Source organism: Natrix helvetica, assembly GCF_964273705.1.
Source record: "Natrix helvetica genome assembly, chromosome: 1".
Classification (NCBI taxonomy): domain Eukaryota; kingdom Metazoa; phylum Chordata; class Lepidosauria; order Squamata; family Natricidae; genus Natrix; species Natrix helvetica.
This window is the reverse complement of record NC_138548.1, coordinates 267,326,786-267,341,993: the sequence shown is the minus strand read 5'-3', so window position 1 is coordinate 267,341,993 and position 15,208 is coordinate 267,326,786. Positions and strand designations below refer to the sequence as shown.

The window sequence follows — 15,208 nt, the reverse complement described above, 5'->3', positions numbered from 1 at the left end:
TACAGAGAAGCAAACTGAAATTATATGGTGCAAAGACTTCACCTGACACTGTAGAGTTTGTATACTATATTTCTGTGAGATGGACGTGAACAGGAATATATTATTAGCAAGAGCTGTTTATGTTGTGATAGAGAAAAGAAATTTGCAGTTGTCTTGTTTACCCTGAAGTGTTGAATATAACCTTAGAGGAGGGCAGTGTTTTCGGTGTAAAGGATTCATCTATAGATGTCCTGTTTATGTTTTGAAGCAATAACCCTTTATCATTCCTTCAAAAGCCTTCCTTTATGATGTGGGAGATGAAAAGCAGCTTTTCAGAGGAAGTACAAAAGTACATAAGGCAGGAATCACTGCCTGTGATGGTACTGCTTGTCTTATTGAGCCTGCTCTCAATAGCTGCTTAGATGGGTCTAAATGAAGAAGACCTTGATTCAATTGCCCATCAAGTGAACATTCCCATCAATAACTCATAGATAACACTGGACTATTATTATTTATTCTGTACTCAAGACTGAAAACAAAATAAACCATGTTTTCAAGCAGTGAGGATATACAACAAGAGCGGAAACATCTCTATCATCCCATTTTCACATCTCTTAGAAAGTTATGACATTTCTCCAGCATTGCTACCTGACCGATAATCATGTATAATTACTGTAGGGGAATTATGAATAAATGCCTTCTGCCTTTATTGAATTCCAATAAGAGAACTGACAAGCATTTAGCTCAGAGACTCAGAATTAATCCAACGCCAATTAGTATCTGCAGTAGACTTACACACTGCCAGTCTCTATCTAACTACCAACTGTATCTTCCCATGATTCACTTACGAGGAAACTGAGAAATGTGAGACCTAAATTAAGTAATGGAAACCCTAAGAAAACAGGCTTTCCTGTTAATTATCTTTTCTGGATTATCAATGATGTATTGCAATGCAGAAATGCTCTGTTCTAAAGCCAAAATTTGGGCCAAAGTTTCCAGGGCTTAGCAACTTAATCTTGTAGACACTGTATTCTAAAAATTAATACAGGTAGTTCTCAACTTACGGCCATAGTTGAACCAAATATTTACGTTACTAAGCAAGTTAAGTGAGTTTTGCCTCCTTTATTTCTCTTGCCATAGTTGTTAAGTGAATCTCTGCAGTTGTTAATTTAGTAACATGTTGTATGCTGCCCTGAGTCCTTTGGGAGAAGGGCGACATATAAATCCAATAAAAACAAACAAACAAACAAACAAACAAACAAACATGGATGTTAAGGGAATCTGCCTTCTCTGCTGACTTTGCTTGTCAGAAGATTGCTCAAGGTGAACACATGACCCAAGGATACCGCAACTGTCAAAAATATAAACCTGTTGCCAAACATCTGAACTTTGATCACATGACCACAGCTGCCATAGTCATGAATGTGAAGAAGAGGTCATAAGTCACTTTTTTCAGTGCCGTAACTTCAAATGGTTAACTCAAACTAAATGAATGATTTTAAGTTGAGGACTACCTGAATTGAGCTTGTCTAGTAAACCAAATTATTCATGATGGTGAATAATTTGATGATATGTTGCTGATGTGGATTTTCCTCCTGAAGCAGAATGTACATTCAGAGACAGAGTGTGTTTGTTAACATTTGTATTTAGACAATATTCTGTATCTGCATGTAAAAAGGAGAAAGGGAATTTACTGCTTCAAATTGCACAGTATATGTTTTAATGTACACGCTAAAATGATATGTTTCTCTTTTCAGTGATACAGAATAATTTTTTATTGATTTCTATTGTTTTAAATATAAAATCAAATTCAACATCTGGTGTTTCTAATTTAAAAAACCGAGCAGTATAAATCATACTTTGGTGGCAGTTTTTCTGTATCTGCTGAACATTCAAGAGTATATTTAGGTGAACTTGAACATTACAACATAAAGGGAGAAAAACATCAATTAGTCTTGTAGATAATACTTGAAATATCACCCTTATATAGTGCTGTTTAAAAATAGACCAGAAAGATATTTGATACACAAAGGCTTATCTGTGAATTCAGGGATAAAAGCTGCCAGTATGATCAAACCGGACTCTGAGGAGTTGGCTATTTAATGATTTAAAGTTTAGTCAGAGGGCCTTGGTGATTTTAGGATTTAACTAGAGGCATTTTACATATCTGGTGGTTATTTTAAGAGTAATGCATTTCTTTGAAGTTTTGATTTCTTGGGAAAATTGATTAAATATGTATTTCACTACTTATTATTACTTCTCTATCATGATATAGATATCCACAACTTTCTTTAGGATATTATGAAAGCATTACATTTATAGTGTTGGCGAAATTAAATATTTTAATAGGTAAAGAACTGATGAAAAAAACCAGGCAGCATGTGTGCCATAGTGGCCACTTGAAAAGGAGAACTCTATAGGTAATTCTTGATTTACAACAGTTTGTTTAATGACTGGGGCTGAAAAAAAGGTGACACATGACTGTTTTCCCCAAGACCGTTGTAACGTCCCCATAGTCACATAATTGAAATTCAGATGCTTGGCAACTGGCTCATATTTATGATGGTTGCAATATCCCATGATCATATGATCACTTTTTGTGACTTCCCAACAAGCAAATTCAATGGGGAAGCCAGATTCACTTAAACACCTGGTTACTAATTTAATGACTGTGGTGATTCACGTAACCATTGTGACAAGAAAGGTGGTAAAATGGAGCAAAATGTACCTTATCATATGTCTCACTTAACAACAGAAATTTGGGTCTCAATTGTGGTCAAAAGTCAGGGGCTACCTATATCACTATAAAAAGCCAGAACGCTAATATAGCCTTTTTACTGGTTTGTTCCAGAGTTGAACAAACTTAGAAGGTCCTATAAACAAAGTAGAAGGTCCTATATTTCACAGAGGTTCATTTCTGATTACTGAGCGTGTAACAAAGCCTTGTTTCTTGACACACTTGTGAAATAGAATTATGCGTTTGTTCCCATTCATTTTGCAAACAGTTTACACACTTAAAAGGGAAACATGTGAAATGGGTTAAATCACAGGGATTTTCCATATTTACATGAACTTTGAATAATGATGTTTACTTCAAATTGCTTTTGCTTATTTAATAAAACCCGTTAATTCTAAGGATACGTTGAACAGCAGCATTCCTCAGTTTCTCATCAGGGGGTGCGGTAGTATTCATTTTTTCAGCATTTGGAAAATGGCTCATCAGTTGTGCTTGAAAGTCTTCTCTCCGTTCATATTCCTTGCCTCGATAAATGAACATTTTATTCTGTTTTTTAAAAAAGGATAAATACTGGTTGTGAACTTGCTATGGAAAATAAATCATCGTCAAACATCGCAACATTTTTTATCCTGTTCTTCTTAAAAGCTAGAAAAGTGGACTAAATATGAAATTCCATACACCAAGACCATAATAACCTACTAAATTGTCTGTTAGGTCCCTCCCTAAGGAGGAAAAGAATGGAAGATGTTTTCTAAAATAACAAAACCAAAATGTGCTATAATTGCCACTAGTCCCTCTATACATTTTCTTTTTTTTTTTTTTTTATAATAAAATTTTATTGGTTTTTCAAGATTTATAGGGAAAAGGGTAAATGGACAGGTATACAAATTTTGGCAGTTGCAAAGTGTGTGAGGCCCCCCTCCCTCCATACCCATAGTATACATTTAATATAATGCATTAGTATATAATTGATTACAGTCAGCATATTAGTTCTATTATTAAATTCAATCAAATTAAACATTACAGTATAAAATCCAAATATAATTCCATTTTCACTTTCGGTCAGTTTATAATAATATGATTTTCTTGTTTATTTTTGTGATCTGAGTCTTCTTGCTATTGCCCCATCTCCCTCCACTGGCAGAGCTCTGGCCCCTCCCGTGTCCTGCGTGTCCATTGTGGTATCTGGTGGTTTCTCTAGGAATGTTTTATTTTTTTCCATAAAGGCCTGCGCCTCTATGGGTGAATTAATTCTAATTCTTGTCTCCTCCCAGAATATCAGCATACCTTCAGGCATCAACCATCTAAACCACACCCCTTTCTGGTATAATTTATTCGCTAATTGCGAATAATTTTTTCTTTTTTCTCTAATCTTCTTAGGGATCTGCTTCAGAATGGTTATCTCCATATCATGATATATCAATGCTTGCCCCCTTTGTACACCCAGAATTTCATCTCTTGTGCTTTTTCTAAGAAATTTAATATGAACCTCCCTGGGTACATTGTGTGTTCTAGCGTAAGCTGAATTCACTCTATAAACCAGATCTATATCCCACCCCATCTGTTGTTTTTCTTTGTGTGTGTAGTCAGCCAGAATGTTTGTCATGATGTCCCTTATATTTTCCCCATCTTCTTCTATAACATTTTGAAATCTAAGATAATAGGACATTCTCTCAAATTCTAATTTCATCTGTTGGATGTCAAGATCTTTGTTCCCTTTCTGCACAGCTTCCACCCCCCCCCTCACCTCCTCCACCCCCCCTTCCACAAGATCCAGTCTCTGTGAGTTCTTATAAATTTGGGCTTGATTTTCTTTAATTTCATCTTTCATTTCCCTTAGCTGTTTCTTGATTTCCTCCTGGCCCTGTAAAATTTGTTGAAGCATTTGTTGAAAGTCCATCTCTATAGTCTTAGGTTGCATCAGTTCTGTTATCTTGGACTGTGTGGCTGGACTGGATGTTACAGATGTTGGAGCAGATGTGGCAAAGCCAGATTTCCCAGGAGGTGGTCTTTTGGATGCCATCCTTTATAACATTAGAAGTTCAGTCCATATATAAGATAAACAGTTAGAAAAGAAGGGTAGCCAGGTGAGGTCCGGGAGCAGAAGAACCAGGCAGAAGAGAATCTCTCTAATAAGTCTGGCAATAGATGAAAGGTTTCCCCTAGAAAGTTCAAAAAGACCAATCCACAAGAGATTCCTCTGGGAGACACGGAGACAAAGACCGGAAGCCTGAATTTTAAAGGTGGAGTCAGGTTTCACAGTTCATAAAGACAACGGAAGTGTGCCATCTTGCCCTGCCAGTTTTGGGCACAGAGGCATATCAAAGTTTTAAAAAGTTCCAAAGGTCCTCAAATCTCAGTAAATAGTGAAATTAAATTGCAAAGAAAATCATCCAACCTGGGTGAGGCTTCATTCGTTGGCTCTCCCCCCTCCTCCTTCCCCGGGGGCTGAGAGCAAGATTATTCCTCGCCGCTTATCCAAGGGGGGGGGAAACCCCCCTCCCTCCAGCCGCGCCTCCAGAATACTCCGAAAGTTATTTAAAGAAAGCTAACTAGTTCTTTGTGCAAAATAGGGCATGAAGAGAGAAGCAGCCTCACCGCACCGCAGCTGCTTCCTTCACTTGCTTCATTCTCCCGACGGCTTTAGCGAGGCGCGAAGCGCAGAAACGCGAGGCGCCCTCCGATCTAGCTCCCCGGTGCCTTGGGCGCGCGAGAGACCTCCCGCCGGCCGCCGCCGATGCAGGAGCTCCCCGCGATGCCGCCCCTCCGGCAGGACCCCTCTGAGGGGTGTCCTGTGCCCCCCAAGGAGTGGGGAAGCCCACCGGAGAGCCGGAGCGGGCAAAGAGCTGCCCGTCGCCGCTGCCGCCGGAACCGGAACTCCCTCTATACATTTTCTTGACCCTGGTTGATTGCTAGAAGGCATCTAATATACCTCTGTAGGGAAATTGATTCTAGAATTCTTTGCTTCTTATTGTGCCTTCAAAAGTATATTGGAGATAAAGAAAGGAAAATCACAGTATTAAGATTATTTGTGCCAGATTGTAAAATTACCAACAATAAGAATATTTCTGAGAATTGTCAAGGTATAAATGTGAGAGCCTTTCATATGGAATTTCACCTGTGAGCTGTCAATTAGAATGAATATACATCAGATATAAAATTCATTAGATTTCCTGCTTCATTGTCTTGGCTATTCGTATTGTTGGTTTTATTGTTCATTAAATTCTCTTCAACTATAAACCATCCTTTAATTATGACTGTCTTGTAACAATCCTAAACACTCCCTCATCACTCCATTACCCTCACTATAAACCTTCAAAACTTGAAAGCAACAGGGAAAAAATCCACAATAAATAAAATTCCTTTCTGAAAATGTGACACTCAATATTGTTACAAATGACATTTTAGGTAACTGCAAGACAGAAACTCTTTCTGGCAGAACCTCATGAAGACAAATGCCCCCATTTGTGAATAACTCTATTTCCACAAATAGGAATATTGGTATTCTATAAGGTTGCTACAAATTTGAAATTTGCTAAAGACAAAGTACACAGAGTTCATAATTTACCCTTAGGAATGTGGGGAACCCTTGGCCATAATATCCAACAGCAAAATAATCTGGTTTAGGCCTCAGAATTTTCATGATGTTTTCATAAAATTTGGCTTGCTGAATCTGAAAGGAAAAAGAGATATGATAGGTCTTCCTGGGATCATATTACAACCAATTCCTCAGATACTAGGGTTACTTTTCCATGGGATCCAATATGGGTCAGGAACTGGGACCAGAGGTTTAATTTTCCAAGATGTATGATGCATGCTGGAACCCCTCCGCAGGAAACTTCTCTCTATCCAAAATGTATATGAGAGAGAAATTCCTTGAGGATGGACTCCAGCATGAGTCCGAAAGCTTGGAAGACTGAATCGCTGGTCCCTCTGAACCTCCCAGATTGGATCCTGGAAGATTATCCTTGGACATGTTTGCTTTCATTCATTACGTTTCCATAATTAAAATGTGCAATTCTGAATTTTCTCATTTTCATAAGCATTTGTAAATTAATTACTACAGCAACATTTCAGTTTAACAAATAATTATGGAGCAGCTCAAATATCAATTAAATCTTAAAATATATCATTTGCAATGATTTAGTGTCATTGGGCTAGAGCTACAAATGAGATGATAAGGTACTACAGTCAGGTTAAAATAACTAAAGTGGAAATTACATTTATTGTGTAAATAATTCCAAGACCTACTTATGGTTTGAATTTTATACGAAGTGATGATGCTTTAGCTAATTTTAAATTGCAATATTAAATTCTATAGCTTGATGTAAAACTAAACATAAGAAATGATTGTTTAAGCTGTCCATCTAGGACAAAGAGGCAATGTTGTATTTTGTAAACGGCAATGAATTTAAAACCCAGTATAATGTGCAAAGTCTAAATTCTATTTTATGTCTACAAAATGAATGGCAACTTTAATTTAAAATGAAATACATTGATTTTTATTTCATGAGATGAAATCATTTTTATTTACATTTATGTTTCAGAATGATAAAGGAGTTTATAGAATTAGCATTCCTTGTTCTTCTGAAAAGCATAGCACTAAATTCAACTCATTATGAAACAATTCCCAACTCAATTCAATGGTTCTAGTTTTGGACAAATACAATTTTTGTTGGATTTAGAAAATCAACTCCCTTAGTAATTCCGGGCAACTTACAGAATTCTGTAAATATATATATAAAAACAATAATAAAATTAATCTTGGAAAATAAGTATGCTTTGAGCTTCTCACCTCCAAGGATATAATCCTATTGATGATATAAGACTATGAGATGAGAGTAGTAATGCTGTAAGTATCTTGGGCCTATGGTTTCAAAGACTTCATACATCATTGTGAATATCTTGAATTGGGTTGGAAAGCAATTACAGTTGGGCCAGCTGCAATTTCTGGACTGTCTTCTAGGTTATTCCATGAACGATTGCAGTAATCTAGCTTTTAAATTACTCGAGCATAAGTCTCAAACAGCAAGTAGGCATGCACCTCAGTTATCAGCTGACACTGATTATAAGTGATTTCACTGATGCTATGAGGCTATCTACAATAGATGATATCTAGACTGCAAGTTTGTTCCTTAAAGAGGAGTAAAAGCTCATTCCAGACTATCCTCTGACATTTGGCCCCGGGAATCAGTAAGTTTATCTTGTCTGAATGTAGTTTCAGTTTATTTCCCCTAGAGTCCTTTACGGTGTGGGAAACCAGATCTTCCGGAGACATTAAGTCTGTCAACCGTATATTGAGTTCTTAGCTATATCAGAGCTATAATGTACAAACAAAGCCATAACTTGCAGAACATGCTTCATTTTTTTTTGTCAAGGCAAAGAAGGCAAATATCTATTTTATTGGTCTGGATTTGATTATCTTCAGTCTTTTAAAATTATTTGTTCATTTGTCTGAAATAATAATAAACTGGATATATAGATATGTGCTGTGAGCTAGCATTGACTTCTCGTGATTGACTGGAACCGTCCCTGCAGTTTTCTTGGCAAAATTTTATTTATTTTATTTATTTATTTTTCAAAATTTATAGACCGCCCCCTCTCCCCGAAGGGACTCGGGGCGGTGTACAGGCATCTCATTAAAAACAGTTACTTTTAAAAATTTCAAAAGTAATTTGCCATTGCCTCCTTCCTAAGCCTGAGAGACATGACAGACCCAAGGTGATCTAGCTGGTTTTATGTCAGACACTAGAACTCACAAGTTCATGGTTCTTAGCCTTAACAAAAACTTGTTTTTGACCAGATTGCATTTACTTATTAAAAAAAATCTAGACCTGAATTGCAGAAAGATTTGTGAAATAAATTTGAAACTAGAGACAACTGAAAATTCATAACATTTTTGTAGAATTCCATTCTTACCAAGTTTTGGCTTAGAAGTTCATAATCAAAAACTTCCATTTCATATTGTTCTGCTAGTTCTTTGCACAAGCCTATTGCTTCTTCCCACATCTGCAATGTAACAGGAAATTTAGATATATAAATGCATAGCTTTAGAGAAACTTATTGAATTTTGTTATTTATCAAATTAAATGTCTGCCCATATCTCTCTCGGAGCAATCTTTATTCATTATGTGATATGCTTTGAAATATTACATTAGAACTCCGGGAGAATAATATTTGTGTAACATCTACATTGAATGAATACACTTAAGCCCAACAATATTAGGTTCCTGAAAGAACAATTGAAAAACCCCAATTTATTTCATCCACATCTCTTTGAGGTGATATGCCCAGACAAACTTTGAGAAAAGACTACGCAAAGCATGCTTCTGAGAAGACAGCATTTCTCCTTAAAGCATGAAAACAATGGTGCTTTTTACAAGACCTGAACTTAAATTCTGTCCAGATGCTTTGCTTATACCAGTTTGCATTGTGAAGTGCTTCTTCTGCATATTTTGCACAGCCCTACCTTGTGATATTTACACAGTTTTGCAGATGTCTACATAGTTTACAGGACAGATTAACCTATTACAGTCAATTTTAATACAAAAGAAATTTACTCCTGTGTCTAATATTTTATATGACTATATTGAAATATGACTGTCTCAGGTACTTGCATTCTCAATACTAAATAAGGTTCAATGAATTAAGTTATCTCCTAATTTACATTAACTTTATACAGGTATTCCTTGACTTACGACCACAATTGAGACCAAAGTTTCTGTTGCTAAGTGAGACATTTGTTAAGTGAATTTTGCCCCATTTTACAACCTTTCTTGCCATAGTTGTTAAACAAATCCCTGCAGTTGTTAAGTTAGTGACAGGGTTAAGTGAATCAGGCTTCCCCATTGACATTGCTTGTCAGAAGGTTGCAAAAGGTGATCACATGACTCTGGGACACTGCAACTATCATAAATATAGTCAACTGCCAAGGATCTGCATTTTGATAACTGACCTTAGGGATGCTACAATAGTTTTGGTGTGCCATACAGTCATAACTTATTTTTCTCAATGTAGTTGCAACTTTTGTCACTAAATGAACTGTTGTAAGTCAAGGACTACTTGTACAAGATTGTTAATTTAAAGTCTTTTTCAAGTTCAGCTCATCTCTGGTAACCTCACAGACATATCAATGTGCTTTTTTGGCAACATAAGAAATGATTTAATATTGTTTTCTGGGGTATTTTTTTCTGTTGTCAATCTAGTTCCCAGATGTGAGATTTCCTAGAGATTAACCATCCAAGTAATAAGCAGAGACCTGCCCTGTTCTAAATCAGTTATGATTATTTTTCTGTCATGTAATATCTGAAAAGTTTGTGCTTCTGTTCATTGTAGGCTAATCATTCAAAGTATAACTTGGCTTCATGTCACAACTATATTATAAACATTCTAGAGAACAACCATTCATGAAGCCTGACCAAATCACAAGTCCTTTTGCCATGCATCTACAATTAAATGGATATGCAACAGTGGTACCAAACAGAACTGCTACTAAGTGCTAGTGTCTACTTAGGAAATATAAATATTTTCTAAAAAAAAAAATTAAGTTATTTTGGTGATTTTGGTCTAATCTGAATCACTGTATGTCTTTCTTCTTACAAAATGAAATATACAAGACCAAAACACATTAAGCACATTATGCCCTATCATTTCTGTATTGTCTCATTCATAGCAACATTTTAATAATGTCACAGACTGCATATAATAACATTCTTCCATAAATTCTAAGCTGTAATAGAATGAGAATCAAAACCACTCGGCAATTTACTGAACAGACATCTCTTTCTCAATATTAGGCGTTACTGCTTTGGATGTTGAAATGAGATTATAACCCCACGGCACAAAGCTACTCAGCAGGAATTGGGAAGTTAATATTACCTTTCCTTTGTCAAAATATTCTATTATCATCTCATATAGGTGCTCTTTCAGATGACGGTGTGTTTGTGAACTTTGAAATTCTGTTTGCATGACTTGAGGAGTACAATGTTCATCAGACCACTGTGGAGGAAAAAAACTCATAATAAATTTGTAAATTGTTAGCTTTTTTTTAAGATTACCAAAGATTGGTGCCATAATTGGGTACAAAATGCATGTAATACAAATCATGACAATATAAATATGCAAGGTAGCTTTTTAAACTTCTTTCTTTCTGGCATTTATTTATCCTTAATTAGATCCAAACATAGCAATTCTATTTTTGAACTTGTATGAACAGTTGTCTCATTAAGACTCTGCTCTTTAAATACACATACAGGCATTCATTTCTTGACATATCACTCTTTGCCCAAACTTACAAATAAAAACATCAAAATATCACACATTCACACATATTACATTGATATGCAGCAGTCTGATACTCATTTTGTCATATTCTTTCCAGATGCCACATAATGTAAGAGTTGAATTTATTTGAAACACCTTGACTCCTGAAATACGTGGGACTAAACGTTATATCCATTGGTGCTTCCAAAAGGTTTGGTCATCTACCAAGAGCAGTAAACATATGTCATAGGTGCCAAAATAGTGGTCATCCAGCTCTTTGCCTGAATATTGTAATCTTAACCTCCATCGCAGTATAGAAACTTTTGGACCTTAAATTCAAATCACACAAACTAAATTAAATTTCTAGTGGAGAAAAGTAGGACACAATTTGGAAAGGCAAACAGAAGGTATGGTAGTTGTGCTCAAAACTCAATTATGTTGGCTATCCAATTCTTACAAAGGTGTCCTGTATTTTTCCTTACTTAATGCTGTGTTCAAAAACCCATTTTCTACCACAAAGAAGACTGACTTAATGTGCAAATCTTACACCCTTTCTGTTCTATAAAGGTGTCTCAACCCCACTTCCAGGTCATCACTTTACTTTTCTTGATCCACTTTGCTGCTTTATTTGCTAAGAAAAACCTCTCTGCCTTGTACTCCCAGAAAGAAGACTTTATTCCTGGGGAAAGTGCCTGCTGAGTTTAAATCCTGGCTTCTCTCCAACTTCTTTCAGCTCTGCAACTTCCCCAGAACAACATGGAATTGAAATTGAAATCCTGAGTCAAGGTCACTTGGTAATACCTAGGAACCTAAGAGGCTTTAAAATACACACGTACAGAAAGCCAATAGAGCTGTAACAGCGTACACCAACTGATTTCCCTTCTTTTCCTCTTAAAAGCATTAAGGCTTAAACAAATGCACCCAGTGTCAAGTTTACAGGTAAAGGTTTGGAAATGTCAGTAGCTTTATATGCACAAAAATGTGAATTTTAATTTGAAGAGTTAATAAAACAGCAGGTTCTTAGGGGGCAGATTAAACTAAGTATTGGGAAAAAAGAACCTGTTACTCTTTCATAAACTCGCCACAGTTTCTGAGGAAGGCTGTCTTCTTGCCTGGGAAATACTGAGTGGTACTCTACAAAATATCTCACTCAATCTCTGAAGATGCCAGATATATCAGACAATAGAAATCTAGACCTTGGCCATTCTTCCTGAAAACTTATCACTACTTAACCATCCCAAAGATATAAAAAAATTATGGCCATGTGATATTTTATACACACGCGCACCAAAATTATAATTAAAATACTGACATATCTTGTTAAATTCCACCATTGGACTGGGCTCCTTATCTCTGGAATTTTTCACAGATTACTTAGAAAAGACTGGTATGTGTAATCAATCACTGAAGAGTGATTGTTCCTGTTTGGTATCCAACCAGTCAGATAGGTTTGTTTCCAGTTACTCCATTGCATTCCCCTTCCCCTGCTTCTCATTTTTCTCCTCCTAAGAACACCTGAAGAATTGGATTAGGGATTCAGTGTACATGTGTGGGATCTATTTGGATTACCTCCTACTTTTCTCTTTATAATAGTATAGATATTAGTTATAAAAGGGAGTTCATTGTTTGCATATAGCAGTCTAGTACAAATATTGGTTCACCCTATTCCATTGATATATACATAACAATATAATCACTTATTATTTCCTGCAACACCATTTTGTGTAAGAACAATTTTCTCCAACTCTCGACTTTCCAATACTTGACCTCAAATGCAAATAAGCAACTTACTTTCAGAAGTGAAGCATGCAGCAGAAGGGTATATGCAGCTTCTGTGTAGTTCTCAGAATCTAAGTGAAGATCCCGAAGTTTATACAGATACCTGTTAATAGATGCAGCAGAGAGACACAGAGAGTGGGGGGAGGGAGGAGGGAGGGAGGGAGACAGATTTAATGTCAGCATTATTTTAAATTCATAAAATATGAATCTATCTCTACTACTATATTCTTCTAGAATGATGTGAACTACTATTAACATGTAAATGTGACTTCACAATGAGGCATTGAAGTATCATTCATATGAATAGGTCTTAACCATGTTCTGCATTTGGCTGATTCAGTCATTATACTTCCAATTTCTATGATTTTGAAGTTAAGTTCGAAAACTTGATTATATTGTCAAGCTAAAAATGTTGTCCTGCCTCATAAAAGAGGATTTACATTCTGGGGGGTCTTCAAATTGTAGAACTTTATATGCTGTCTAATGAGAAAAAGATTTTTGCATATACAGATTTTTGCAGAATACAGCTTTTATCATAAGAGTTTGAATTATTTCATTATTAAAAAAGAAAGAAAATAAAAACTAAAACTATAGTTCATTTGGATCAGCAAGACATTCTGAAGATGTCTCACTCTAACTACTATCCACCTTAACATATCTGCCTCTTCTAATGTACTTGTTCAAAAGATGTTGAATATAAATTGAAAATTGGAAAGTCAAACTTGTAATTGTTACATAAATCAAAGATGCTGATCTCAGCCTGTGATTTTATACGACTCACTTAAAGGTTTTTTGCTACAAAAGCTTTTATCTCTCATTCCCTATCTCTCTATCTGAATAGCTTTATATTGACCAGAAAAACAACTCTTGTCATAGAATCTCATTCAACTGAACAAGTTAAAAAATATAGTTTCTACAGAGAGAAATTTGATTTCTAATCCGATTCCAAAACAAAGACTACAATTGTTGCAAAATTTGTGATAGATTGTATTCAATTCATCATAGTCAATATGTCCTTTATCTGCCAATTTTAAATTATGATCCTCTTTATTTAAATTACATAACTTTCCCCCCAAAATTAATCTATCTGACTAAGCAACTTTAACAAAATATGTGTTGAGCCTTTGTAGAGCAACAAACAATATTTCTGGGATAATAATTTGAATTGAATAACTTATATCTAGGTATTTACTATAAATCCACATATAATCCTGAAGATTATGCAAAGAAAACAACAGTGATCTTTTCAGTGACAAATGTAATCAACAGTGCAAATACTACTATACCTTATATACATTTCTTCACGATTAATTTCCTTGTAGAAATTCTGGGAGGAAAAATGAATAAAATTTTATTAGTCCTACTCTCAAACATAATTGGGATGATTCTTTTTATAATATTCTTCAAATATGCATAAGTACTTATTGAGGGAATAATTTTGTTTTGCTTCATTTTTAGAATCTCAAAGCTTTCAATTCATGTTAACATAAATATGCATTATTTATACATTACTGCCCACTGAAACCAGTGTGGAGAGAATTCATGCTCATCAAAGTAACATGATAGAGTAGCAAATTACCTTACTTGACAGCAGTCATGAGATTTTTAAAAAATACTCTGTTTTGTATGAATGCAAACTATGGAGAAAAGCTGGCTTTCATCACAGCAATTGTTAATAAAATGTTTTTGTTTACGAAGAAAAGAGGAAACTTAATTTTTTTTCTCTTGATATAACAACAATATATTGAGCAGGCTGTATTTGAAATGGGCATATTTTTGTATGGGACTTACATTCCCATCTCCTCTTAAAATCATATACAGGTAGTCCTTGACTCAAAAGCACAACTGAGTTCTAAATTTACGTTGTTCAATAAAACATTTGTTAAGTGAGTTTTGTTTCATTTTTTTAACCATTTTTTTGCTACAGTTGTTAAGTGAATCACTGCCGATATTAAGTTAGTAACATGGTTATTATGTGACTCTGGCTTCCCCGTTGACTTTGCTTGTCAGAAGGTTACAAAAGGAAACCAAATGACCCTGGGACATTGCAACTGTCATAAATATGAGTCAGCTGTCAAGCACCTGAATTTTTGATCACATGACCAGGAGGATACTGCAACAGTCATAAGAGGGAAGTTACTTTTTTTAGTACTGTTGGGACTTCAAATGGTCACTATAGGAACTGTTGTAAGTCGAGGACTATCTATATTATATAGTTTACTTGGCAACAGAAAAGATGGTGTAGAAGATAGTGGTCATCTGAGAATGCTAGAATGACTTGAAGGAATGTCAATTTATCTTAGGAATGTGGATTAAATAAGGATTATTATGGCCCAGGGAGGTGTAGGATGGTCTAAGTATATAAACAGTGAGCTGTGAAGTATATTACTCAGTGAAATACTTAGTTCATTAATGTAATCGCTAGGTCTCCTGCCTTCCCCTCCAAACACG

General features: G+C 35.5%; 1 protein-coding gene across 1 annotated transcript in view; it reads right to left on the bottom strand.

The window, feature by feature from the left end:
• Positions 1 to 15,208, bottom strand: part of DOCK2 (dedicator of cytokinesis 2) — a 322,820-nt gene that overhangs the window by 36,070 nt on the left and 271,542 nt on the right. The window contains exons 36-41 of the mRNA XM_081939650.1: positions 14,044 to 14,084; positions 12,770 to 12,860; positions 10,595 to 10,714; positions 8,636 to 8,725; positions 6,285 to 6,389; positions 3,121 to 3,262 (exon numbers count right to left, since the gene is read on the bottom strand). Of these exons, the coding sequence (XP_081795776.1) occupies positions 3,121 to 3,262; positions 6,285 to 6,389; positions 8,636 to 8,725; positions 10,595 to 10,714; positions 12,770 to 12,860; positions 14,044 to 14,084 (589 nt within the window). The remainder of the gene's footprint in view (positions 1 to 3,120; positions 3,263 to 6,284; positions 6,390 to 8,635; positions 8,726 to 10,594; positions 10,715 to 12,769; positions 12,861 to 14,043; positions 14,085 to 15,208) is intronic.